We start from the raw sequence: 27,069 nt of genomic DNA, 5'->3' as shown, positions 1-27,069 counted from the left end.
TTTTCGAGGGAAATTATGATAGATAATGTGAATAAGCGTGTAAGTGTAATTAAGCACAAATCAGCCCCTAAGCTTGCCATCAACCCCTCATACCCCCTCCCCCCCGGTTTATCTCCATCTCTAGTCCCATCTTCTTCTTTCCCCTGCCCTGCGCTGCTGACAGTGGAGGTTGTGTCTGCAACTGAAAACAGATGGTTGGCCATTTTGTTTGACAGTAGAGCTGAAGCTAAGCCCTCCCCTACTGCTCATACGACGGGGATAAAAAGCTGCTGAAGGCGGCTGTTTTGGCTCTGATAGAATGCCGCAGGACCCTCAAGCCGATTCAGTTTTCTCCTCAGATAGAGAGCGGCTGAAGATGGTCTTTTGACTGGAAAAGAGCCAGACTTGGGCCTGGAAGCTCTGCCCAACCCACACACCCACTGTTCCAGCAGGGTAAAGCAGAGATGATTAAACATGCCGTGGTGCCTGTCTCTGGTCTGCAGGAGAGACACATTCTCCCCACTGCTACTCCACTGTGGTCTCTCTCCATCTGTCATGTACGCCATCATTAAAATACATTTTCTGGTGTTGTCACATTCTGCCATATATGTACACTGGGCCACTCTGAATGTATTTTGTTTCCTGAAATCCGCTGCTTACTTCAGTCTAATTTGAAACCACTTGCTTACTGCTAAGACTTGCAGTTGGCTTAGGACATGGAATATCTTATTTCTTACTGCTGTTTATTCACTTCAATCTCACATCTACTTCTGCCTGACAGGATTTTCAAAATAAAATATTGTATGTATGAGCACTAATAATATATATTATGTTATAGATAATAACGTTTGGTATCCTGAAATGTTGCTTTACTTGCTAGGATCCAGTCTGTAGCTGCACATTACTAAAATAAAAAATCTGATTTGAAACTTGCCAGTTTAACAGTTTAACTTCTGTAAAAAATGGCACAGTAGTAGCAGTCATAAGAGGATGTAACTAAGATGCCAGATAAGAGATGTGTTTGTACATTTCTTTGTCTTTGATGAAGGGACCATGCTTATTAATCTGGCCTTGATACATCAGAAAGAGTGGCGAAGGTCCAACGCTGTCCATTGAGACACAATGAGGGCACTATTTCCCCTTTCTCTATTCTAGTCTTGTTCATCATCAAGCTAGTGTAGAGATGATTGCACAGCATAGTTGGCATGCTGTTTTCTTACTTCTATTCTCTAAAGAGGAACATATCTTTTCAATTCAGTCATTTTCTGAAGCGTTTTGCTGTAATTGTTTGTGCTTTCAGGAGCACTGAGTGCACTGAGGACAAGCAGCCATATTGCCGCTGTAATGGACATCGCATTGCTTCTCTCTTTGGATCTCACACTAGGGACTTTGTGCCGCAAGATAGAGAAATTACCTTGTAGTAGTTAAATAGCTGAACCATTGACATAGCATCTCTCTTTTCTGTCTTCCTCTCTTTCGGTCTCTTTCTGGTCTCGCTCTCCCCTGGAGACGTCCCATTTCCTTGGAAGAGAGCAGGCATATTTTAAACTGCATTTAACATTCAGCCGCTTATTTCACTCCCTTCGCTGCATTATTAAAACACCTTCATACCCTGTTAATTATTTTTCTAGCTCTCCTTCATCCCTGCAGAACTGATAATTGGTGTTATTTATCTAAACAATACCACCGTGTGACTCTTAGGGTGGGAGTGCTTGAATAATGGATGAGGACAAATGCAAAGCAATTGCACTTACTCTGACTTTGGCACTATCCATGTCAGTGCAATGTTGCCATTTATGCTCGAGGAAGGAAATGGCAACAGCGTTCCAAAGTGTTTACTCCTTCGCTGCACTCTCTACTTATAATAAAGAAAGGCGTGATATTAACTTGCCAGGGAGGCTAGACTGGGTTAAATTTATCAGTTCCTCTCTTCCAATTCCAGTGGGGCATGTGGTTTCATAATGAAAAGCCTCTAGGAGTCTCTGAGATAGACCGAGGCACAGTGGCTGAAAAGATAGAATGAACAAAAATATGTTTTTTTTTGTTGCTTTGCAAACATTTCATTCAGTGTTTAGGGCACTTGGAGTCCTGTAATGTCCTTTCATTTCAGCCACCAGCACATTTTATGTGAGTGGGTTTTAAAATGTTCCATTGAAGTCAACGACGTTCTGGGAGATTTCATTTTGCAGTCACTTGTTGTGCTGTCGAACCCAAAAAGCAGCTTCAGCAGTGGTTTCCCAGAGTGATAGTCAGCAGTCATCTGCTTTTAGAATGCATGTAAAACATTTTTTAGTAATATGTACTCTGTAATCTGTTACAGTAGTTACATACACATGGCTTCAGTGCTACGTTTAGTAACGCATCACAACAGGTCATCGTGAAGCTTTTTCAGATAACAGCATCTGCAGCAAAGCTTAAAATGTACACTTCCACCACTAGTGGAAAGTTGACAAATGCTGGTATAACGATACAATCAATTGGCATCAGCTGCGGTGACCAAGTAACAGCTCAGTTGTTGGATAGTCTATATCGACGACGTTTCCTTTCCGGGATTGTTCAGGTGCCGCAGGAATTCTGCTGGATGTCCCTAATTTTTGGCCGGATGTCCGTCACCTTCTGCTTTCGTTGTGTTGGCATTTTAAACTCCGGTGGATTCATGAGGACTATGTTTAACTCCTCCTCAGATCTCTGCATGGTAAATCCAGACAGCTAGCTAGACTATCTGTCCAATCTGAGTTTTCTCTTGCCTGACTAAAACAGTGTTTGAACGTAAACATGTTCCACCAAAATAGATTCCTTCCCAGGGCTATTTTGCAGAGGCACCGTTGCCCTGTCCGGCGCTTGGTGCCGCCCATGACATTTGCGATTGGTTTAAAAATAAATGCCAATAAAACCAGAGCACGTTTTTTTCTCCCATCCCTGAATGTTGTGTGGACTTGCCAGACCCTCCTCCGCAGCGCTGTGGAGAGAGGTCTCGCAATGCGAGACTAGTTGTTGGGACACCAACAAGAATTGAATTGGCTGCTCAGGCCCCAGTGGTCCTGTTCTAAACACTAAATAGTGAAGAGCATCCAGCTAATATTTCTGTTCTCCCCCTCTCCCGTGTTGTCCTCCAGGTTCAGCAGCGCAGCCCTTCAGCCCCTTCTGGTTCAATGTGGAGCCGCAGGACACACTGGCCATTCGGGGCAACTCTGCACTGCTCAACTGCTCGGCCCACAGCGACGCAGCTACGCCGGCGCGCATAGAGTGGAAGAAAGATGGCACCTTCATGAGCCTGGTTTCAGATGAGAGACGAAACATACTTCCCGATGGCTCGCTGTTCTTCACCCACGTGGTCCACTCTAAGCACAATAAGCCTGACGAGGGCACCTATCAGTGCGTTGCCACTATCGACAACCTAGGATCCATTTCCAGCCAGACGGCCCGTCTCTCAGTAGCAGGTAAGGGCTGCCACATTTCTGTCTTGAACACCTTGGTTAAAAATGTGTTGAAAAAAAAAGTGTTTCCGCTGGTGCCAGCTGATGAGACCTCTCTCAGAGTTGGAATGTGTGTACAGTACATGCCTGATTGATAAGTGAAAACATCTGTGTGTACGGGCTAATTGACCTCAACATACTCCCAAGTTTAGCTCCTCTCAGCTCTCACCTTTTAAGGCCCTGACACGCCAACTCGATAATCGGCCGTCAGACAGTCTGGCAGGGTCGGTGACTCGAGTCTGTTCGGTGTGTTCCGTGCCGTCGTCCGTCGGAGGGGCCTTCGGCCTTCATTTTGGCCGACCTGACTTGCTGGGTCGGAAGGCGGGCAGTCCGACTCAATGATAGGGTTGGGCATCGAGAACCGATTCCTACTTGGAATCGTTTCAAAAATTACGATTCCAGTAGAATCGTTTCTTTATTGGAATCGTTTAGAGGATTTGGTTTAAAATCCGATCATCGCTTCCTAATTTAACATGCGCAAGTTTTGGTTTCCGTAGCGGCCGGGCTCTTGTTGTGTTGCAGCCTTGGAGCGCAGTAAGCAGCGCTCTAGTGGGGCTTTATTTTACGTTGAAAAAGCCCGGTAAACTGCAAACCATCATTAATCAAAATAAAACGTTCCTCTTATTTGTGAAAATAGGCATGTGACCCGTTTCAACTCCACCCCTCAAAGAATCGGAATCGAGAAACGACAAGAACCGAATCGAAAGGAAGAATTGGAATTGGAATCAGAATCGTTAAAATCCAAACGATGCCCAACCCTGCTCAATAATGAACGCCTTAAAAATCTTTTAAACTGACCTTTGTTGATCTGAAATGAAGACCGATTCAGCAACTGCATGGCCTATTTCTCGCTTAAAATGTTTTCAGAAACACGTTTCAGTGAACTATTTTCATAAAATACGAGATCGTATTTCGAACAAGCCGCCATTATCGGTCAGCTGGAGAAGCCAGACCCACGTGACGCGTTCGTCATTTCCGGTTTTCATTTTTTGTATGGCGTCTCGCGCACGCGCAGAACGTACACTCAAGTCGGCGCCGCTTCGGTGTGTTCCAAGTCACTTTTTGGACCTCGGGGAGCCGACTGATCAGTCCGACTGCCTTTTCTGCCGACGGTCAGCCGTCAGGTTTGTGTGTCAGGGCCTTTACCGGTCCTAATAAACAACAATAACTGAACATACCCGTGTGGATGTGTGTAAAAGAAGGTAGGAAGGAAGAACAATAGTAAGTGAGACCTAAAAGTGGTATGGAAAATGCACATTGTACAGCATTAAAAAAACAAAGATGAGATAAATACTATTTAAAGAACAACTCATCACCTCTTTGTTACGTCTTTTCATTCTTACATCGGTCGCAATTTTTAACAAACCGTGTAAGACGTCATGCAATATAAAAGATTTCTTTCTTTAACTATTTCTTTGACGTGTTAGCTACTCCGCGGCTACGCTGCAGATACACACCCACACCACATAACATCTGAAGGTGTGAAGAGGTTCTTTAGTTGCTTTGCCGTGTGGATTGTTTTTCGTCCTTGAATTGCTCAGCCATTTGTACTTTCTCTTCCATAAAATCCTTCACCTTGCTGGAGCCTGAATGCATTGTCCTACCGGATAAATGCTTGTAAAAGGGTCTGTTTTTTTTTTTTTTTCATCACTACTCCTACAATGTGACCTTGTTCAGTTTAGCAACAGCAAGTGACGTGGGATTATTAGGTGTTTTGAGTCAAGTCGCGCCCCCGGAATTCAATTTGCAGACGGAGGAGCCACAGAAGGCGTTTTATTGTGTGCTTTCTGCTCAGCAGCGCTCTGCCAGATTTAAGTCGCTCAAGAGAGGCCTCTTGTTGACAATGGGATAGTACAGTATAAGCCTCTCTGATACGGAGTGCCTGTGTGAAGTTACTGCCTCACTGTGATTCTGTTTCTTCTCATAGGCTTTTGAATTACAAGTTAATGAGGCAGTACATTATCGGAGAGATTGAGAATATTTAGTCTTATCCACTGAAAGAGTTCGGTTTGTCTAACCGCATGTGCAACAGCATTCTCAGACACTATTTACAAAACTTAGCATACAGTATGGACACAGTGCTTCGGTGTTTAAAAAGAATACAGCGAATTACCAAATAGAAAGTATTTAACTGTGATATCATAGACACCAGTGGCCCAGCGTTGATGAAACTTTTGAGAGATGATTTGTTTTTAGACTGCAGTCCGGGGTTAGTATTTTAACGTGTTAAGACCCTGTAGTTGGATTTGGGAGATGATATCTATATATATATATATATATATATATATATATATATATATTTACAGTTGTTTCTTTGCCACAGCTGCCTCACATATTGCTTATCCAGCAGCAACAGAGATATGTGCTTGGTGTAATAACCAGACAATATGCCTTGTATTAACACATGCTTTAGCCATTTTCAGCTTTAACACAACATATTATAATGTTGATGTGATAGTAGAAGAGTCTGCCTGACCCTGTGGTCGCAATGGCAATTCTCCTGACTTTAATCAAAAACAGATAAATTGTACACACTTAAGAAAAAAGAACACAGGACAAGAGTTTGTGTGTTTGTTTTTTTTTGGTGTATGTGTGACATTAGTAATTGTCAGTGTGCTTGCATGCGTGTGTGCATCTTCAAGTCTTTTCACCCATAGCTGGGCAGTAGACAATCCATCCCGCCATTCATCAATACCCGTCACTGAAGCTGCATCGACGTACGATGCAGAGGGGACTTGTTTAGTTCCTGTGCCAAGATGAGTTCTGCTATCAGACAACCTCAGAGCCAGTGGGATCTGCCTGGGTCAACCATGATGGGATGTTAGATTCAATCAATTTCTACTTGAAAAGAGGAGCAGGTGAAATCTGTCAGCTATTACATACACACACACACACACACACACACACACACACACACACACACACACACACACTGACACACTTTTCACATGGAAATTCGTTGACGTAAAAGCTTAAACCATTGTGCACCTACGCACACAAATGTTGAAAACATTAAGCTATGGCATTTATGGTTCTACTTTGCACACACACACACACACACACACACACACACACACACACACACACACACATGCACAACCACTGATGTATCTCCAGCTGGCTGGCAGGTGGCCAATAAAAAAGGTTAATTGCAGTGTAGAGAGAGCAGGCCATTAGGCCGCCATCAGACCCAGGAACGATGGTGCAGGCGGGGGCGGAGTGGGCGTGACCTCTCAGATGTAATGATGGCATGAGTCACGGATGGCTAGCGTGCCAAGGAGCAAATCTGACAAGTACCGGGGCAATATCTGAGATTGATTCGCGAGGAAACGTGCGGCTCTTTCTTCTGAAGGAAACACCTCCACTTCCACACATCACGGCGCTTTGCTCCTCACAGAATTGCTGATGTTTGAATGAACAGTGCTTGAATGATAAGTTGATTTAATCAGTAAGTCGACCAACATAAACTTTTAGCATCAATACATCATCAAAATACATCAAAATACATGCTGGATATAACATCTCATGTGAAAATTTGCTTTCTTTTGTCAACTTAATATCACTGTACACTGAATATTTAGGGTTCATTTTATGTTGCTGCAACATTTAGTCGATGTCGTTGACAATAAAGTGATCAGCAACTATTTTGGTAATTGATTGTTTCAGTCACGTGACAGTTCATTTTTAAAGCAAAAATGTCATATTTGATGATTGTAGGTTCTCAAATGTGAAGCTTTTCTTTACCTTTTTATTATAGTAAATTGAACATCTTTGGATTTTGGACATTGCTGGTCGGATGAAAAGATGACTTCTGAAAACTGCTAAAGTCTGGGAAACTTGAACGGACATTGACATTTTATAGGCCAAATAAGTAATTGATTGATGAATTAATTTATCATTCAAATAATTGTTTGTTGCAGCCCAATACACTACCGTGGCTGTAACTAATCAATGAATGGATTTAATTAAAGTAAAAAAAAAAAAAAATCATTAAAATATCATTGATAGAACAATCGATTATGGAAACAAGATAATTAGCGCAGTTTAACTTCAAAACCTCAAATTCCTTAGTAAAGCCTTGACGATTTTTTTATTAATTGACTTCCCATTACTATGCAGTCTGATGAGACGGATATTTAGTTTGTATGCTCAGACACACACACACTCTCTCTCTCTCTCTCTCTCTCTCTCTCTCTCTCTCTCTCTCTCTCTCTCTCTCTCTCTCTCTCTCTCTCTCTCTCTCTATATATATATATATATATATATATATATATATATATATATATTGCTCCATATTGCCCAGCTTTGAAGTATCTCCCTGTCTTGTGTTTCCTCTTTGCTCTTGCTTTGTCATCCAGCCTGCCTCTGTGTGTTTTATCCTGTGTGTGCACAGTCAGATACTGTGGAAACACAAGCAGACTCAGAAGAAAGAGAGGGGGAGTGGGGCCTAGTGGGGCCCAATCTTATGTATTCAGTTTGAGTCTCTGTAAGAGAAAAGGAAGGGGGAGAAAAAGTATAGGGGCAGAGAGCGGGCGAGCGGTATACAGCAGTGATGGCCAGGACACAGAGCGAGACGCGAGTAATGAGAAATCCCATCTTTAACTGTCTGCTGTTCTCCCACACAGCCGACCCTCCTCCCACTGGTACGCTTTGAACTCCTCCTTAAGAATTGCTTGAGGTGAGCCCCCACCTCACCCCCAAAAACCCCCAAAAGGGAAAATGGAGAATTAGTTTAGCCCTTTCTCTCTCTCTCTCTCTCTCTCTCTCTCTCTCTCTCCCCCTCCCACTATCTTGCAGTCTCTTTGTTTTCCTTTCTGACCTCTCAGTATGTAGATGAGACCATTCTCTATTCACATATATCACCTTTTTAGTTTTTTTCTTTTTTCTGGCCTATCTGCTCCTCTCTGTTTTCCTAATGTTTTCTTCCTCTGTCACCTATAGGCGACTGTGGTTTATTGAGATAACCAAAGCCACTTATCTCTTTGCTTTGATATCAGGTTTCACTGAAATCTAATTTCTCCCAACACTCTTCATGTGTCATGTGTGTCACCTCACATTTAAGCATGCTCATCCTGAGCATGGAGGCGGACGCCCTTTGAAGGATTTAGGGGAGTCGGCAGATTCTTTAATCCTTTTTTTTTTTTTATGTATTTTAATCTGTTTTTGTTGTGTGTTTTTTTTTTTTTTTTGGGGGGGGGGGGGGGGTTGCACCCCCAAGGACATGACAGCTTGAAAATGTGGAAAAATATGATTGCGCCACTATTACATGGACAGCCCTTTGTGGTATTATCGGAGACATTTTGTAGGACATACAGCTGATAAATTAAGTTGGCATCTTAACATGTATTGTGAATAATCAGGCGTCAGCTACGTTTTCACAACAACGACATGAATGTCAACCAAACACGGATGAAGACATTCAGTTGGGATAAAACATCGTAATGGTCCACATGCGCTGAGGTGACTCAGATGAACAAAATGGAAATGCTGCAAGAGAACCTGAACCCATATGTAGTATCATATACAGTTATTATCAAGTTTAGTTGGATAGCGTTTTAAACGGTAGTCGGTAGTTTGTGGTTTGACTTGTAGTGTGTTATATTAAGAGGAACATGGGCAACACTGCTTTTCTAAGAAAAGATCGTTACTTAATAACTGTGTCTTTGCATCTTCAATAATTAAATCCAAACGTAATGAGTAAATAAAGCCTCTTTCCACAGTTGAACAGTTAAATCTTTAAAAGAAAACTAAATATAACTCTCTTCAAGCTTCTGCATCATATTTGACTTGACTGTTGTCTTGCAGTATGTAAAATTAACTTTTATTGAACTGACCCTGATATCAGCCAGTTCCTTTTGTGCACTTAGTCCGTGTCACCTTGTGTCATTAAACTCACCCTGATTAAAAACACACACACACACACACACACACACACACACACACACACACACACACACCCACCCACAGACAGAGCGAGAGACAGAGACAACAAAACTTTTATCTCAAAGGATGATCTGGTTCCAACGGAGATAAAGCCCAGTCTGATGATGTCTGACCACTCACTGAGCTGCATGCATTCATCCTACTTATCCTTTCACACTACCCAGTAAGTACTGCTACTACGACTTTTTCATTTCTCACTCTTTCTCCCTTGTCTGGTTCTCTATCCTTTCTCTCACTGAATCAACTTCCTGTCCTTTTCTTTTTTTACCTGCTTTACTACACCTCTCTCAGCCCTCTATTTTCTCTTTATTATCCACCTCTCTACTACTCTAACACACACACACACACACACACACACACACACACACACACACACACACACACACACACACATTTTGCAGTTCCACAGTGGCTGCACCCAATACCCTCATAGAGTGCCGAATGGAAAACAAACAGTAATAAATCTCAAAAACAACAAAAACCATCTCCCTCGTTCTCAAAGGAACCCCATGTCATTGTTGCCTTTGTTTGTGAGTGTGTGCATGTGAGTGTCATCTATACCATAGACAGTTAAGGAAATGGACAAAGCGACGCTGTAGACTTCCACTGAGACCAGTGAAGGATATTAGAAGCACTTTTCCGGTGAGCGCTGAGCGTTACTGCGCCGCCTCCAACTGAGAGAAACGGCGTAGATGTGACGTGAGCAACCTGTCTGAAAGTTGGAAGTCTTCTGGTAGCTGTGCCAAGAGAATCTCAATCATTCCCACTTTTGCAGAGACGGAGAGCATAGGTATATGTAAGGAGATAACATAGGCACAGGCTAATAATTGCTAACTAAAATGCTAGTTAACATTAGTAATTAAACTTACACAGCTAATGTAAGTTGAAACTGCCTGCGAAGCTTCTCCTGTACTGTACGGTAATTTGTCTACTATGCGACAGAAAGTCGCGTGGTAGATACAAGGTAATGGAGCCTTTTATACATTGTCGTGTTTCTTTAGAAATAAACAATGGACAAATAGAGTCTTTAAACGCTTCAGATGTAAAGTTATTCGCTGTCAAAGTGACGCCAAAATGAATGGCAGTCAATGGAATGCTAACGGCAGGTGATGGCTTGTTAGCCTATGAACCTCTCCATAGGAGGTATGCTTTTCATACGCTCGCTTACCCCCTTGACCTATACACACCACGCTGGCTAAATATAAAAAAAAAAACATGCTCTAACAAAACAATCTCCTCCCTTTAATCTGAAAATGAAACAACTTTATTGTAGTTTGGTTGGGGGAAATCTGTTAAAACACAATTAAAAACAAATAAGTGATACTCAATATAAGTGATTATGGAAAGCAGAAGATGACTAAATAGAGGTTTAACTGGCTGATACCAAGTGAAGTAACCAAGTTGTCTGGCCCACTTGCTTGTTTAAGTGTGGACAGAGAAAACATAGCCCAACATGGCAGCATAGATTCTGGTCGTTTCCAAATGTACAAAGCATTTTAAGATTTACGGTATGCACCTTAGTGAAGACATTACCTTAGCCAAGCCCATGGCACATGGCACATTTCCAAGTGCAGGTGCTTCCCCCTTATGACCAATCAAGTGTTGCTTTGATGCTGAGTGCCGGTGTCGTTGCCATGACGAATGGCTCTGACCCGGAAGCAGGGTCAGGGTCACAGTGGTGTTCCATTACCCTGATTCCCAATCTGTCTTTGGCTCATGTGAGGAGGGATGGAAGCGACAAGATGGGAGCGGCTGTAGATAAAGCGGGAGAAGAGCGACTGCTGCAAACCGGCACTTCTACGGAGGTGCATTAATCATACGTTGAGCTGAAAAATGAAAACGTTCAGCTACCCTTGGAGCACAAGCGATGAAAAAGTAAAATAAGTAAAATGCTGTTTAAAAAAGAAGAAGAAATAAATGTGTATTTGAGCTGTTGTAGCCAGCTGCAGAGACACGGCTGTAAAGCAGACAGAGAAACGGGACACGGCTGAGAAAATATGATGTGGGAAATCTTGGTTGAGGATGTGGCTGTAAGGAAAGATACATCTTTTTTTTGTCTCTGGGGGACGGAGGCAGGAGAAAAGCATCGGCAGGGAGTCTGTTGGGCTGGAGGTAGATGACAGCCTCCATTTTACTTGTATTCACTGACTGATTAGGTCCTCTGGGTAGGTGGATAGTCTGATGGAGACAGCCCCTATCTCTACTCTCCAGACACCTCGGTGCCTGGTGTGTGTTTGTGTGTGTGCGTGGGAATGTACACCCATGCGTTTAATTGTCTTTGTGTGTTTCTAGAATTCTTCCACTGTATGTGACATGTCATCTTGTAACATATTCAGATTGTAAATTCAAAGTTCGGCACAAATGCAACGTTGTTTATACACAAATTACCAGCTTCAACGCAAGCTGTACGTTTCTGCCTTTGTTGCAGGCTAACATTGCACTTATAACACTGAAACCCAGCCACGTTACTGCTATATCATGATTTGATATACTTTAAACAGGATTTTTGTTTAAATCTCTTTTTAAAATGGGCCCTGCAATGTTGATCTTACAGTAGAGATTCACCATGGTGGACAATGTGTTTTGTGATTTCATTTATTTGGTCACCATATGAAACGTTAATGTTAAAGTCGTGCAGTGGAGCTGGGTGTGTGCCAGGACCGCTAAGTGTATACTGATAGGAAATAGAGTAATTCCTCATTAAATGAATTCTGTATCACTGTTATATGTGGTGCATGTCTTAAAGGAGAAATCCGGCGCAAAATTAACCTAGGGGTTAATAACACGTGTACCGAGTCGACATGTTTTCATGCTAATCGAATGTGACCAGTTTTAGCGCAAACCGCTAATTAGCTTATAAAGCTAGTTGTTGGGGCACTGGTAAAGTAAAAAGAAATCACACTTTCTATACCACTAACAAGGCTCAAATAGCACCACACTTCCACGGTAGCATAATGAGGGTTCCTACGTGTAAACCGAAGCATTGACAACTTTGTAAGTGTGCAGACAGTTTATTAAAAAGATAGTTTAGAAAGACCGTTGTACCGTTCACGTATACAGCAGGCGCCATCTTGGGAAAACAGTCATGACCAGACGAACGACGAACGCCGTGCTTGAGCTAGGTTACTGGTTACTGGTTGCACGGCGTTATAAAGTTTATAAACTTATAAAGTTGTCAATACTTCAGTTTACATGTAGGGACCCTCATTATGCTACCGTGGAAGTGTGGTGCTATTTTGAGCCTTGTTGGTGGTATAGAAATAGTTATTTCTTTTTACTTTACCCGTGCTCCGACGACTAGCTTTATAAGCTAATTAGCGGTTTGTGCTAAAACTGGTCACATTCGATTAGCATCAAAACATATCCCAGAGAACGGTCGACTCGGTACACGTGTTATTAAACCCTAGGTTCATTTTGCGCCGGATATCTCCTTTTAAGACGTTTTTAGATTCAGATGGAGTTTTCTACTGTGCCTGTCTGTGCCACATTATGTACCACTGCTCAGAGAGTGTTTGAAGGAACTCCAAATACCTGGGGACATTTTCTTCACTACAATGAAGCTGCATTTAGAATATTAAATTAAATTGTACTGTCCAATTGAACTTAGACCATTTTCAGCCGCTTTCTGCACTTTGCTTTAGCTAGTGCAATTACTGTGTTCTAATGAGAGCGTTAATTGACTGCTGCAGTCAGCAGATGACGATAAATTCGACCATAATGACTTCCCCAACTCGCTCTACTCGTCTGTGTTTTCGAACCCACTGCTCCCCATCCCGCAGCTCAACTCCCCCACTACCTGAACGTTTATTCTCAACTGTACATCGTGCATCTCCCAATATGTGTAAGGCATCTACACTTCAGAGATGATTCTTCACTGCTCAGGGCTCTCACAACCTCAGAGATTTTCCTTAAATGCTCTCATTTTCAATTTCGGGCCCGAAAGATAGAAACATGGCGTCAGGGAAATTTGGCTGCTCGCGTGACATGTTAATCAGCTTGAGTGTTTTGTCTTTTATAGATGCTTTGCTACCATCTGCTCTAACATATCTACTTGTACGTGAGTAGCATAATTTTGGGGTCTCATACAATTTTGAATAGGCCTGCAACGGCTACACTGCAACGGGATTTACTTCAAATGTAATACATCAACCTGAGACTGAACTTGACACATATGATGATGCGGTGAATTAAATGTTTTGATTTTGAAAATGTGGTGTTAATCATGTGAAATATCACATCAGAAGATATCCTTCATAACAGTCAAGAGGAATTAAAAATCAGGACTTAACATTAAGCCTGCATTGTGTTGGAAAGCCTACTTTAAAATCAAGCCATTAGTCTACACAACCAAACCTGAATTCTTCTTCTTTTCTATCTGCAGTGCCTGGATTCTTGTTAGACACAGTCCCGAGCACAATTGCATGGAAGTAATGCTGCTTGTGTTCTTGTGTTTTGGCAGGGAACTGGAATGTAATATTCACTTAATGAGTAGCTCTGCTTTAAAAAGAACAGACTCGAACAGATGACCAGATGAGGAGAGTAGTTTCCACTGTAGCATGCAGATCTTACCGAACAAATTACTTCTACCATTTTGACTTAATTCTAAACTATTGGTTTATTTAATTTTGGGTTGGTGGGATGGTTGGGTTCGTGTGTAAGCAGTGTATCATTCTGGAATGCCAATATTTGCTTGAAAGGAAAGGAGACTATATTTTGTCAGTAGAATTTGCCATGCTCGGTTTGTCCCTACTTACATTGTTTGCTTGTAGTAGTTGAGTAGTTCGTATTGTCAGAAATGCAAACCTCCATCCCGAAGGCCAGACGGGAGTTCAGCAGATGGAGCACATAGCAGTGCACTAACATTATACCAAATAACTGGATAAGATCCTTGCCATAATGGTTGCTTTCAAAGATAGATAGATAGATAGATAGATAGATAGATAGATAGATAGATAGATAGATAGATATTTATTGATCCAAAAAATGGGAAATTACAGCAGCAAAATATCAGTCACACAGCACAAGAATATACATGGACTAGGATAAAATATACATGAAATAATAGAATACAATATACATGAAATGGATTCTCCTTCCATACCACTGCAAGCAGCACTTACCTCAGGTCAGCAATAAGAAAGATGGCATTACACAGTCCTTACAGAAAAATGCGGATTGTTGCGGGCAAAAATCCCTTGATTATGCGGCATGTTTTCTTAAAAAATGCGATGGAATATGCGGTATATTTATGCAATTTTATGCAATGAAATTGCGGGAACTTGCAAAAATTGCGGTTTCATCATGGCTTCATCACGGGGTTTGCAGCTTTTCGATGATGTTCATGTCACGTAATTACATCACTTCATAACGTTCCCATGGCAACAGGGGAAAATGGCTGCTCTTGTATGAAGTAAAGGCAACATTTTTTTGCAACGAACATGCGGGGATTATGAAATCATGCAAACCCTGCATGTTTTGCGCGGAAATCGGCAATTTATGCTGCAAAAGTGCGGCGTATTTGAAAAAAATGTGGCCCCCGCATAAATATGCGGACTTTGGCTGATTATGCATTGAATTATGCGATCGCATAATCACGTTTTTCTGGAGGGACTGATTACACTTCATAGAACCACTTGGCCAGGAGGAGACAATGCCAAATAGCAGAAGATACTTTTTTTTTTTAAACTGTGAAGATAGTATAAGGAGGATCTGTGTATTGTCGTTATTTTTGTTATTTTTCAACAAAAGTGTAAAAAAAAAAAAATGAAAACATAACATGAACAAATGAGAATATTCACCATTTCTGAGTTCTGTATGAAAGTCACACAGCTTATGGTGAGAAATCCTGTGGCTCCTGGAAAGAGTTAAATGTTCCTGGCAAGTATTCCACAGGAAAACGTTCCACCGTAGCACATGTCTATGATATGAGGATATGAGGTGGACGTGCGTGGTAAAGTCTACACTTGACTCAGAAAATAGCTGCTTTGTGCAGGGAGTTTTACTACTCTACTACTACTTATTATTCAAAGGCAGTGAAAAGTTTTTTGGAGCGGACAATCCATCACTCTTGCGGTTTCTCTGAATCTGCATAAAATAGAGGCACTTGAGAGCATTTTGTTTATCGTCCCATCCCTCATTGACATTCACAGTCCATGTCTCCATCCTCGCGGTTGTACATATGGAGACACCTACGCAGTTACCGACCTGCGTGCTCACCCGCAGCACCCTTTCATCTCCCAATGCCCGTCCGATTGAGCAGACATGAGGCAGTTTGGGGTTTTCATATTAAAATGTCCCCATGTTTCAAAGCTAAATTGGGCTTCATAGAGCTTCTGAAACCTGAAAGACAGTTGACTCACATTTTGTTATGGCTCCCCGTGCTGCGGGGGAAACCTTTTTCAAAAGCATCTCTGAATTTGTTAGACACGCAGGGTGGTTTTTTTATTCCAGCTTGATTCGGTCTAGCTAGCCTTGAGTTTTGATATTCAAGGACACTTGTCTTGACACCTGTACTACAAAAGATATTTTGCAGAGAATAGTTTCATAAGTCATTCCGATATTACCTTATTACCCTTAAGTTTTCGTCACTAGATGATGCCAAGCAAGGACACTTGTCTTGACACCTGTACTACAAAAGATATTTTGCAGAGAATAGTTGCATAAGTCATTCCGATATTACCTTATTACCCTTAAGTTTTTGTCACTAGATGATGCCAAGCATATCATATTTTATTCGCGGGATATCCTTTGAAAGATGGTCTATTTTGTGAGTAGAATGTGTGATTTCAGGGTGACAGGAAAGGGATTTTATTTTGCTACTTTAGATGTAAATAAAATATAGAATGCAGATTTCGCTCTACTTGGCTTGCGCTGAGAATGCAGAAATATGGTGCAACGCTAAGTGTTTCATTGCATATTCTGCACTGAAAGAACACCTCGCCTTGGGCACAGATGGAGTCTACTGAAGAAACCAAAGTGTGAAGTGCTCAGTAGGTGAGCATCTTGGTTTCTAATGCTTTAGAGACCTCCAATGTTATTTATGGATTGACTTTTCTTTTTTTTTTTTTGCACCATCTGAGCAGGTTTCCATAAGCATTAATGGTATTGCGATGGCAGTGGAGAGGTGGAGCTTTAACTGAAAGGGGCACGAAGGTGTGAGAGGTGACACCTCAAAAAGCATTTCTCTCCGCTTCCCCTCAGTTTATATCCCACGCTCTGTCTTCCAGCTGACTGGTTTTTGCCTTTTGTTAAAAATGCTTCTTTATGCTAGTGGAAGAAGAACAACAGTTTTTTTTTCTCCCCCAGTTCCCCATTTCCCTTAATTATGGTAGATTCATTGATGTTTTTTCTTTAGTAACAGACTGAGCGGTTTTATTCAGGGATCTTCTGCATTTTGCTTGACAATCCTTAATGACAAGTTCATTTGCATTTATTTTGTTGCTTTTAGCCAAAGACAGACAGTCTGCATTCCTCACTCAGTGTCACTCGGAGCTAACGTAAGTGATGGGGGGGGAAAGGGGGGTTTTAAGAGTTCAGGATAGATGGGTGGTGCTTGCCAAGTAGCAACAGGGATGGAAAAAAAAAGAAAAACTAGGAATGAATGGGGCACCGTACGTGTTCTTCATCTAGAATAAAGACTGTTTGGGGAGCTGTTGGAGCCTGTTCAGGCCTGCTTGAACACACTCTGTCTTAATGTGCAGGGACATGACATGATGTGACGTGATGCAGGCAGGACTTGTGTGAGCAAGAGCGACGTGTGAAAAAGGAGAGTGTGAGATAAACAAGGGAGGATGTGTATGTACAGATCCTGCTTTGACTGAGCTGTCCTAAACTCTGTGTCCTGGTGAGGTTGTTCAGACTTCTCATCTCCACACCATGCAGTGCCTTCACACTTGGTGGTTGCATACTGTGGAGGTATAATTTGGAGTTGTGTGTGTGGGTGAGCGTGCACATGCATGATTTCAGGCCGGCGTAGAGACTCACTGAGTTGAGACTGATGAGGTTTGATTGATGATTTGGAAATAATAAAGGCTTGCGGTGTTCAAGTAGAGGCACCCTGCTGTTAGTGTTGATGTGTGGTAATATGGAATTGCCTTTTGTACAACTGACTGCATCCTGCTGTACCATAGAGTAAATCTTTAATGTCTCTGAGGAGCAATTTCACTTACAGACAACAATCAATAATAGTAAATATAGAAATAATACAACAATGAATAAAAACAGTTATCAATACAATACATTCATGCATACATACATACAAGACATACACAAATACACACGTTAAAGGTGCTGTAGGTAGGATTGCGAAGATCCAGGACGTAGCAAAAAAATTTGAACATCGACAACTTCTCAGTCCCTTCCGCTTTTCCGCTAAAGCCCAAAACAGTCTCCTCCCCCCACAAGGGAGAATGAATGCGTGTGCATGAGCAGTGATTGACACGCAGTTAGATACCCCCCCGCCTGGCCCTGATTGGTGCATCTGAACAGGGAGCGGTGTATTTTTGCAAATCGTACTACAGGCTGTAGGTGGTGTCAGAGGAGCCAGATTTTTTTTTTAAATGACCTGCTTCATGTAGTTCTACTGGAACATAGGGTCAGTTTCAGCAAATATGACAAAGTTAGTTCTATAAGTCTTGCCTACTGCACCTTTAATGCCTACGTCACTGTTCATTGTCACCAAAACCATGAGAGAAAGCAGCGAAAAAGAAGAAGCCAGAAACCAGGGGACACCGTATCACATCCACAGCTAGTAACGGGCCAAATCACATTTTGTTTAAAAAGCCAATAGCTGATGGCATAAAAGAGGTAATGTATCTGTTTGTGTCACCTCTAGGGAGGTTAAACCTCTGCCCCGATAGAAACAAATTAAGTGTAGTGAGTGCTAGGAGTCCAGTAAGACGACCTGCTGAGATTTCTGTGTAGTTTTGACTTGATACAACAATTTTTTTTCTGCAAGTTTTTGTTTTTCACACTGAGATTACCAAACCATTAGCCTGACAAGCCAGACCCACATCAAGATGTTGGGTCTGGGAACTCACCATTGGCGGGGCTCAATCCGAGGGGCGGGATAAGCGGTTGTCTTTCAAATTCCCTCTGCACGCAATAGGATAGCGCTACAACCAGGCAGAGCAACAAAAAAGGTAGCGAAGCTAGTTGATAGGTTCAACTTTTGTCGTATCCGTTCGACAAAACTCCGAACACATCTTCCTTTTTTAAGAATGACTTCAGTACCGTTCTTTGTTCTTTTCGCAAAGAAAAGCTTAACTCCAAGTCTTCCAGAAGACCGCTGTTCGCCAGCAGCAGCAGCAGCAGCCATAAGCCGCCCACCGACTCTATACACGATGTGATTGGCCCGGCCAGAGTTTGGTTTTTCCAGCTCGCAAGCCAACGGAGAGTTGCTAGATGACCCTGGCTGCAAATTCCATTTGCTGCCGCTAGGGTGCATCTAGATTTCTCTTCGCGTGTGTGCGCGTGTGTGTGTGTGTGTGTGTGTGTGTGTGTGTGTGTGTGTGTGTGTGTGTGTGTGTGTGTGTGTGTGTGCGCATTCTTCCAAGCTGTAGAATAACTTGTGCTCCAAGGGCAGTGATAAGTATCTCCCATTGTTTATTTACACACACACACACACACACACACACACACACATAGGCAGATGAGGCAAAAGCGCGCCACAACAGCATGTTTTTTTATTCTACACACTACCACCACTTTTATCCTCCCTCTCACCTTTCAGCTTCCTTTGCACCTCAGTGCTGCATTTTAACACTCATGTCTCAGTTCCTGTTTACAGTCTACATTTACAGCCAGGGAACACAAAGCAAGCTTGGATACGACCATTGCATCAAAACATGTGATTTGTCTTCGACGTCGGGGATATGTGTATTAAATCTTTCTCTATGCAAAAGGGGATTGTGCAACTTTGTGCTTAAAGGAAAGAAATGTGCCTACCAATTTGTATTGGTGAAATATGGATTACACAAGCGCAAACACAAATTATTTTCGGCGTTCGATGGTTAATTTCTATGTTGGACAACACAATGTGCAGACACACAAATGCTCACATATATACAATTAAGACTCACCAGAGTTTGATTTTGTTCAGAGGCACTCGGCGTAGCATCTGCTCCGTACGAAGGCGATGCACTGCAGATGGACTGGAGTAATGCCACGCTGTCAGACTGTCCAGGTGTTCTAGAGTTCTGTTGCATCCTTTTCCATTAGGGTTGAGTGATTGATTAGATTGCCTTTATTGTTACTTTGTCTTCCTCGCTATCCGTGATATTATAATTTCATTATGTCTGCTTTGATTTTTTTCTGTGTGCTGTTTGAAAAAAAAAAAAAAAAGCCACTCCTGCACATTTGCCCTTAATAAATACTGTATGTCCACTTCATATTTGCAAATTAAATTAACCACAATAAATAAATAGTCTACCTAGTAGATTAGAAGTGTGTAAAGAAGTGTGTAAAGAGTTGGCGGCTGAGGGCATAAATGCTGCTGTATGATCCTCAATCAAATATGCATCTTGCCCTTCAGCCTATTTAATATGTACAGTAGTCTTTCTCAGTAATTGACGTCTGTGTTTGCTGCCGATTGTTTAATCTGTATGATACATGGCATCTGCATCTTACCAGACATGGCTAATGAACTTTGAAACTGTGTTGTGTTTTATGTCTACATAGAGAGATGGGTCTTCTCATCATGTCGGATCCCTTGCTGACATATGAGTGGCTCTGCTTGTCCTGTTATTGAGGCTCACTGGTGCGTCTCAGAAAGATGTTAACATGAATTTGAAAAAAAAGAGAGAGAGGAAAAAAATCGAAACTGATTTCTGGTCTTGTAGCTTTTGACAGGTGCAAGCAATCAGCCGTATTCACTGATAATATAAATTCAATTGTATAAACTTGGACTTATAATTATGCAGCTAATACATAATACAGCTTTTTTTTTTTTAAATCTTTCCATTCTATCCTGTAATGTTTTCTCTTAAATTTCGGCTTTCAGGGGCGACCTCTAGCTCACCCAGTAGAGTGTGTGCGCCCCATGTAGGCTGAGTCCTTGGCAGCGGCCGTGGGTTCAAATCCGACCAGCGGCCCTTTGCCGCATGTCGTTCATCCTTTCCTCTCTTTAACACTAGAAGTGCCGGAATTCCATAACTACTAGAACTGCCGTGAGCGGTCATTTTGACCGCCAGATTCCAAACTCTATAATCTCTCATGATAAATACCTAATTGCGATATTGTATTATGTATTGTGTTAGGATATCTTTAGAAAAACGTAATAACACCGACATTTTATGAGTTTAATTATACATTTGTAGTAATACGTGTTTCAATTATTCATATCATGGCATAGTAAACCGTAATTATTTCATACATTCATATCCTGAAAAATATGGTGTGGAAATTCATTCAACTTAACTCATAACAGCCAAATAACAATTAAAAGTATCTTATTTGAACATTTAGCTATAACCTAACCTAACCTGGCACTGCCTCCGTTTTGGCCTCTGCTGCGGTGCGCAGCGCTGTTCGGACCGTGCGCCGCTGCGCTTTTTCCCTCCATAAACTCGGCTCTCAGCTCCTCTGCCAGTTGCTGCATGAACTTCCTCCGGACAATTTTACTGCTGGTGCACTCCTTGGAGAGGATGTGTGCAATGATTCCAGCCTGTTCGAGGTTGTATAAAGTTATATGAACACGTAAACAGCCACCGGCCATCTACGTGTACCGCGCCTTTCACAGAGCGAGCGCCCGGTACTTGACTTCTGATTCAGAACAGAGTCCATCCACGCTGTAGTAGCCTACGTTACCGACTCTGGCTTTGCCTTCGGCCCATCGGTGATGCCCACACTTGTTACTTGAGACCGCTAGTCACGTTTCTCTGACAGAGACTATGGTAGTTACTAAGCAACCAAGATGCATCTTCAACCACGCAAAAAATTAAAAACAATACCGTGAAAATCCGAGCGGTCAATATGACCGTGTATGGCCGAAATAGGTAAAAGTGACTGTGTTTTCTTTGCCTTTTGTGTAATGTATATAAAAAACATTTTAAATTAAAATACAGACTCTTTTAGGAAAAGTCAGGCAGCAGCAGGATTGTATTTTTTTTTTTTCAGCAAAGTTATTACACATATACATTTCAAAACGGTCAAAATGACCGTCATGGCCGTTCTAGTGTTAAGCTGTCCTGTTGATTAACGGCCATGAAAGCCCAAAAAATAACCTTAAAAATAAAGATTTTGGCTTTCAGCTCCTCAGAGTTGATGAAACTCGACAATCTGCCGCTCAGCTGTCCGAGTCTATTTTCCAGATTCTTTATTGCACTTGAACCTCTCACTATTATGTTGATCCTAAATTTAAACTCAACATTAATATTTTGATCTGGAATCCAAAGTTAGTGCGAGAGATTTTGTGTTTGGATGGTGTGGAGGCGGGGGGAGGTAATGGAGGACTGCTAACTGACGTTAATTTGCCACAGCATCACACCTCTCAACGAGGTAAACGATGATGAATGCCCCTGGCCATGTTGAGTGACATCATCACCGTGCACTACATCTGTGTCTTCAGAAACATCTGCTGCTCCCAAGCTGCCAGTCCCATACTTATACACATGTATACATACTCACACACATACAGGCATAGTTCCTATTTGCTCTTCTGGTAAGAATAGTGGTTGGTAGAGAAACCCATCCCCCCCCCTCCAGGATAGATCGTCAGTAGCCATTCTGCCTGCCTCAACACTTTGAAAAGACAATTCCCTTCAAGTTCAGGAGTCAAGCTGATGCTTTGTGTAACATGGTTGACTGCCTGAGCTTGCCTCATTGTGTCTGCAGCGCATTTCATTATCAATAATACCACAAAACCCATGCTGATATTTTCCAAATAGCAGCTGCAGATGCTTCACAGTGATATGCGTTACACACTGTCTACATAATGTGAATATTTTGTGCAAATGTGTATTTGTGCAGCAATCCTCTTTAAACACAGCTCACTTCTAATCTCACTGATGCAGGGAATAGTTTTTGTTCTACCTTAGCTTCACTGGGGTATAATTTCAAGCACACACGACACACTGTTTTAAAGAAAGTACTAAATTATGCTGAAGAATGCTCAGTGCTTGTGTGTGGTGTTGTGAAACATTTGCATTAAGCTCCCATAGATCAATGCTAGAGGAGAGTTCCGTCAAAAACGGTGGGCTTTTTCATCACTGTGCTATGATGATGAACGACCGGTGATATAGATATCCTTCATAATTGTAGTGTTGAGTGTTAAGAGAAAGTGGTTTCATGTGGAATTTTGAGGGTGGAATTTAAACTGTGAATGCTAGTTTTTGGGGTTGTAGTTAGGTCTCGGTTTCACTTATCTACATCACCTTCCAGAGGCTCTCACCTCTCTGCCCTTTACTTCATAATTTCTGCTGAGGAAGATGGCCCCATCCTCCATCCATCTCATTTCCCCGCTAGCTGCTCTTGCCGGGCAGGAGCATAAACGGAGCAACGCTGACGATAGCATCTACAGATGTGCCGGCAACACGCTCAGATAAGAACCGGCAGCTGCATGCCCCCTTTGGAGGGGGCATGCAACAATGGAGCTCCCTCTGACATGTGTGGTGGGAAGATGGAGGGGGGGGGTCACAGGAAAGGGTGGAAACTGAATGAATGTGACTCGGAGAGTAATGCAGGGATTGAGAAAGAGGCCACGCAGTGGCAGAGAAGAGGCTGAAAAATTGGAAGGAGGAGTGCTGTAGGGAGGGAGGGACGGATTGAAGGCGAGAGAGAGGTGAATATGGAGAGGTTATCCCTTGAGCTGGTATCTGTGTGTCCATCAACAGCAGGACAGGGGTGTGTTTGGCTCCTTTATCTGGATAGCCGGTTGAGCTGGAGGAGGGGCCCTTCATTCCAGAGGAGGAGGGGGGGGGCGTTGCTCGGGGCCTTAAGGAAACAAGCACTTGATGAGAGATGTGAGGACGGGCCAGTGATCGCTGCTCTTGTGGCACCTGTGTTGGCTTTGATTGACATCTCCCTCATAAATACCACACGTGACTCCTCTGCTGAGCTTCCCTCTGGATCCTCTCCTACCTCTCACCTCCTCCCCTCCTCCTCCCCATCTACTGCTCTGATAAGGAAGCAAAGGAAAGCGGGGGGGGGAGGTGAGACAGAAAGAGCAAAGGGACGTACGGTCGAAGTGCCAACACATTTATCTGTGCTCGGTTAATGGTCTCCCGTGGCAACGACCTCTGCAGAAGGTTGGCCTGAAAATGGGCCAAGAATGAGATAAATTCCCGGTGATAAAATAAGACACCTTAACATGATTAGGGGCCCTAATGCAATCAGTATTGTTTGAGCTACAACTCAATTACCTGTAATGAAAAAGAGCTTGTCTCCCACAGGTTCTGTGGGGAGTTGTGGGTCTAACTGTGAACAGGTGAAACGCACATGGGAAGCAGAAGAGACATGTGATACCCTGGAAGGAAAGATTAAAAGATTTTTAGTTTTTTTTTAAGTCAAGTTTTAGATTTAGTGCTGGACATGGACACACGGTCACATCTCTTAGCTTCCTCACAAGTGCCCCAGTTAAAGAAACATGCATGCAACTCATCCTAAAGTGCAGACATTGATCCACAGCCAAGAGACTGATTAGAACCAATTCCAGTACAACAATTAGTAAGTCAATGAATTAGTTGAAATACAGAAAATTAATCGGCAGTATTTTTGATAATCGATTAACTGTTTATTTTTCAAGCAAAAAAACATACATACATTACCTGGTTCCATCTACTCAAATGGGATGATTTGCTTCTTTTCTTCGTCTTATGCGATAGTAAAGTGAATATCAGTCCCTCCAGAAAAACACGATTATGCGATCGCATAATTCAATGCATAATCAGCCAAAGTCTGCATATTTATGCGGGGGCCGCATTTTTTCAAATACGCCGCACTTTCTCCGCATAAATTGCCGATTTCTGCGCAAAATATGCGGGGCTTGCATGATTTCATAATCCCTGCATTTTTGTTGCAAAAAAGTCACATATATCTTAGCAGAAAGTTGAAAAATGTTGCTTTTACTTCGCACAAGAGCAGCCATTTTCGCCTGTTACCATGGGAACGTTATGAAGTGACGTAATTACGCGACGTGAACATCATCGAAAAGCTGCAAACCCCGCAATGAAGCCATGATGAAACCGCAATTTTTGCAAGTTCCCGCAATTTCATTGCATAAAATTGCATAAATATCCCACATATTCCATCTCATTTTTTAAGCAAATGTGCCGCATAATCAAGGATTTTTGCCCGCAACAATCACAAAAAAAACTCTGTCTTTGGGTTGTTCAATTTAAGGACATCACCTGGAACTCTTGGAAACTGGAATCTTGGAATTTTTCACAATTTTACCAAATTTACAATTAGACAATTAAGAAATTGTTCTACAGATTAGTTGATAATTAAAATAACCATTAGTTGCAGCCTTACATCCAGGTTACTTATTAATTGAAAAGAAAAGATAACAACTTTTTTTTATTATCTGCAAGGCCATGCACAGTGACCTCCAAAGCAGACAAATGATGCCTGCTGTGTGGGTGCAGTTTCTGGCCGGATGGCTCTTAATGAATATTGACAGTTTTTGTCTGTGTGGAGAAGAGAGGACAGAAAATCATCTCCATTTTCAGGTTTCATGCTTTTACTTGTCATAGCGTGTAGGGCTGTGTATTGGCAAGAATCTGGCGATACGATACGTATCACGATACATGGGTCACGATTCAATATATTGCAATATATTTTGATACTGTGCGTAAGGCGATATATTGGGATTTTTTTGATGTTCATAAAAGTCTAAGAAGTTTACTTTAGGTAAACAATTCAGTACACAGAGAATCAAACTGCCAGTTTGGGATTGTGGTTCACAGGTTCTTAGTGAGCAAATTTTTAAATGCTAAAGTAGGCCAAAGTTCAGCCATAGCTACATTGTTAGCTTCTAGCAAAGCATCAGGCACTGCTAGGTACTGTTAGGCAAGGACACTAGTGGTGTGTCTCAGCATAGCCATCTAGTGTTAGGGGGTTTAAACACAACATAAACTTGAAACCACTGTCTTACATGAATATTTTTGAACGTAAAAAAAAAATATATATATATAAAAAAAAATATTTCTTACATATATAAAAAATATTTCTTACACCCGCAGTAACTATCCAAATCATCTTGCAGGATGACTTTAGGCAAGACTGGATTGGTATATAATTGTTTTTAATTGACTTGATTAAGTATTGTATTGTACCTCGATTTGTCATGTATTACATTTTTTGAATTTGACAAAAACTGTACATTTCCAACTTTTTTTTTGAAAATGTACTCCATAGTGATATACAGTATATGTGTCATATTACGTACCGGAGGGGGGAGGGGGGTGTGTAGGTAAAGAGATGTCACCTTTTTCAGCCCTTCTGAGTTTGCAGGTATGTAATATAAAGATTAGACTCATACTGACTCAAAGACTTAAGGCTTGAGATTTCTCACACAAATTACCTGTTTGTATTTGAATCAACTACATTATGAATTATTTAATGCATTTTACTACACATGATAAAGATGGTTGACATATTTGCCAATTGTCTGTTATGGAATTGAAACAAACTTTTTTAAAGGTTTCACCTGTATTTCCCTTGTTATTGATGTTGCCACGGCAACGTCTGACCCCATGTCTTGTCATGTGTCCTTCTCCATCCATCACCATCCATGAGCGTCTGTGCAGTTTCTGCTGTGTCTGTTCCCACAACAGGCAATCAGGAGCTGTCAGAGTGCCAACTGTGCTTCATCCTGACGTGTCATTTCCCATCTAGACACAATTGATTGTGTGCGATTTCGTTGAAGGCTTTTTACTATCGTATGCAAGTGGAAACGAAATTCGGCTATCAAACGAGCAACTTGTCACACTTGCAGCATGCTCAGCCGAGAGGCAGGTTACTGCAATTCGTTTAGAGCAGACGTTTTACATTGACTGTCCTCTAAAGGGCATGTTATATTGCTTATCTTCCCGAGCGTTGTTGTAAAAACAAAGCAAGAAGTCGCTTCTGTGAAGAATGAGAAATGTAGTAATCAGGCGGAGGTGACTTCTCTCCTCAGTTGTACTCTAAACAGCAGCTGCGCCCCAGGGCCCATCCACTGATAGTCATAAATGTTTAGAAGGGCGTTCTTTGCGCAACATCTGGTCTGCACCCAGAGTGGTTTAGCAGCTAAATATATCCATCCCCTTGCTAAGAGCTATCAGAGATGTTAAGCCCTGCAGAGTTACCTTAACATACTTAAAGATGTCTGTTGGCTGTGGATCAATGCCCTGGATACACTGCTTCTACTCCAATATGCTTCTGTTTGCATCTTTGTTTTCAACAATGAAATGATTTAGTTTTGGCGGACTGCCTCCTGCCGCCATTGTCTTGAGGTGTTGTCATATTGGCAATTTAACAATAGGCTGTTGTGGCACTAGTTGTCTTCTAAGGGCTTTACTGTAGGTACTGACTGTTGACAAGGTTAGGATATGCTCTCTTCTCCTGCACCCGGGAGCCATTTTTACAGCCCATTAGATAAAATAACAACCCCCGTCTGAGGCTGATTCCTGTGGAACGCTACCCATCCATCTTCTGTCTGTCCTTTCTGATGTGTGTGCATGCACAACATAAG

General features: G+C 42.0%; 1 protein-coding gene across 16 annotated transcripts in view; it reads left to right on the top strand.

Annotated features, from left to right (window-relative positions):
* Positions 1-27,069, top strand: part of neo1a (neogenin 1a) — a 180,034-nt gene that overhangs the window by 61,142 nt on the left and 91,823 nt on the right. For all 16 annotated transcript variants that reach the window (XM_031290018.2, XM_031290027.2, XM_031290024.2 and 13 more), the window contains exon 2: positions 3,096-3,419. In XM_031290018.2, the coding sequence (XP_031145878.1) occupies positions 3,096-3,419 (324 nt within the window). The remainder of the gene's footprint in view (positions 1-3,095; positions 3,420-27,069) is intronic.

Source organism: Sander lucioperca, chromosome 3, assembly GCF_008315115.2.
Source record: "Sander lucioperca isolate FBNREF2018 chromosome 3, SLUC_FBN_1.2, whole genome shotgun sequence".
NCBI lineage: Eukaryota > Metazoa > Chordata > Actinopteri > Perciformes > Percidae > Sander > Sander lucioperca.
Note: the sequence above shows the minus strand (reverse complement) of the source record. Positions and strands in the feature narration are given on the sequence as shown.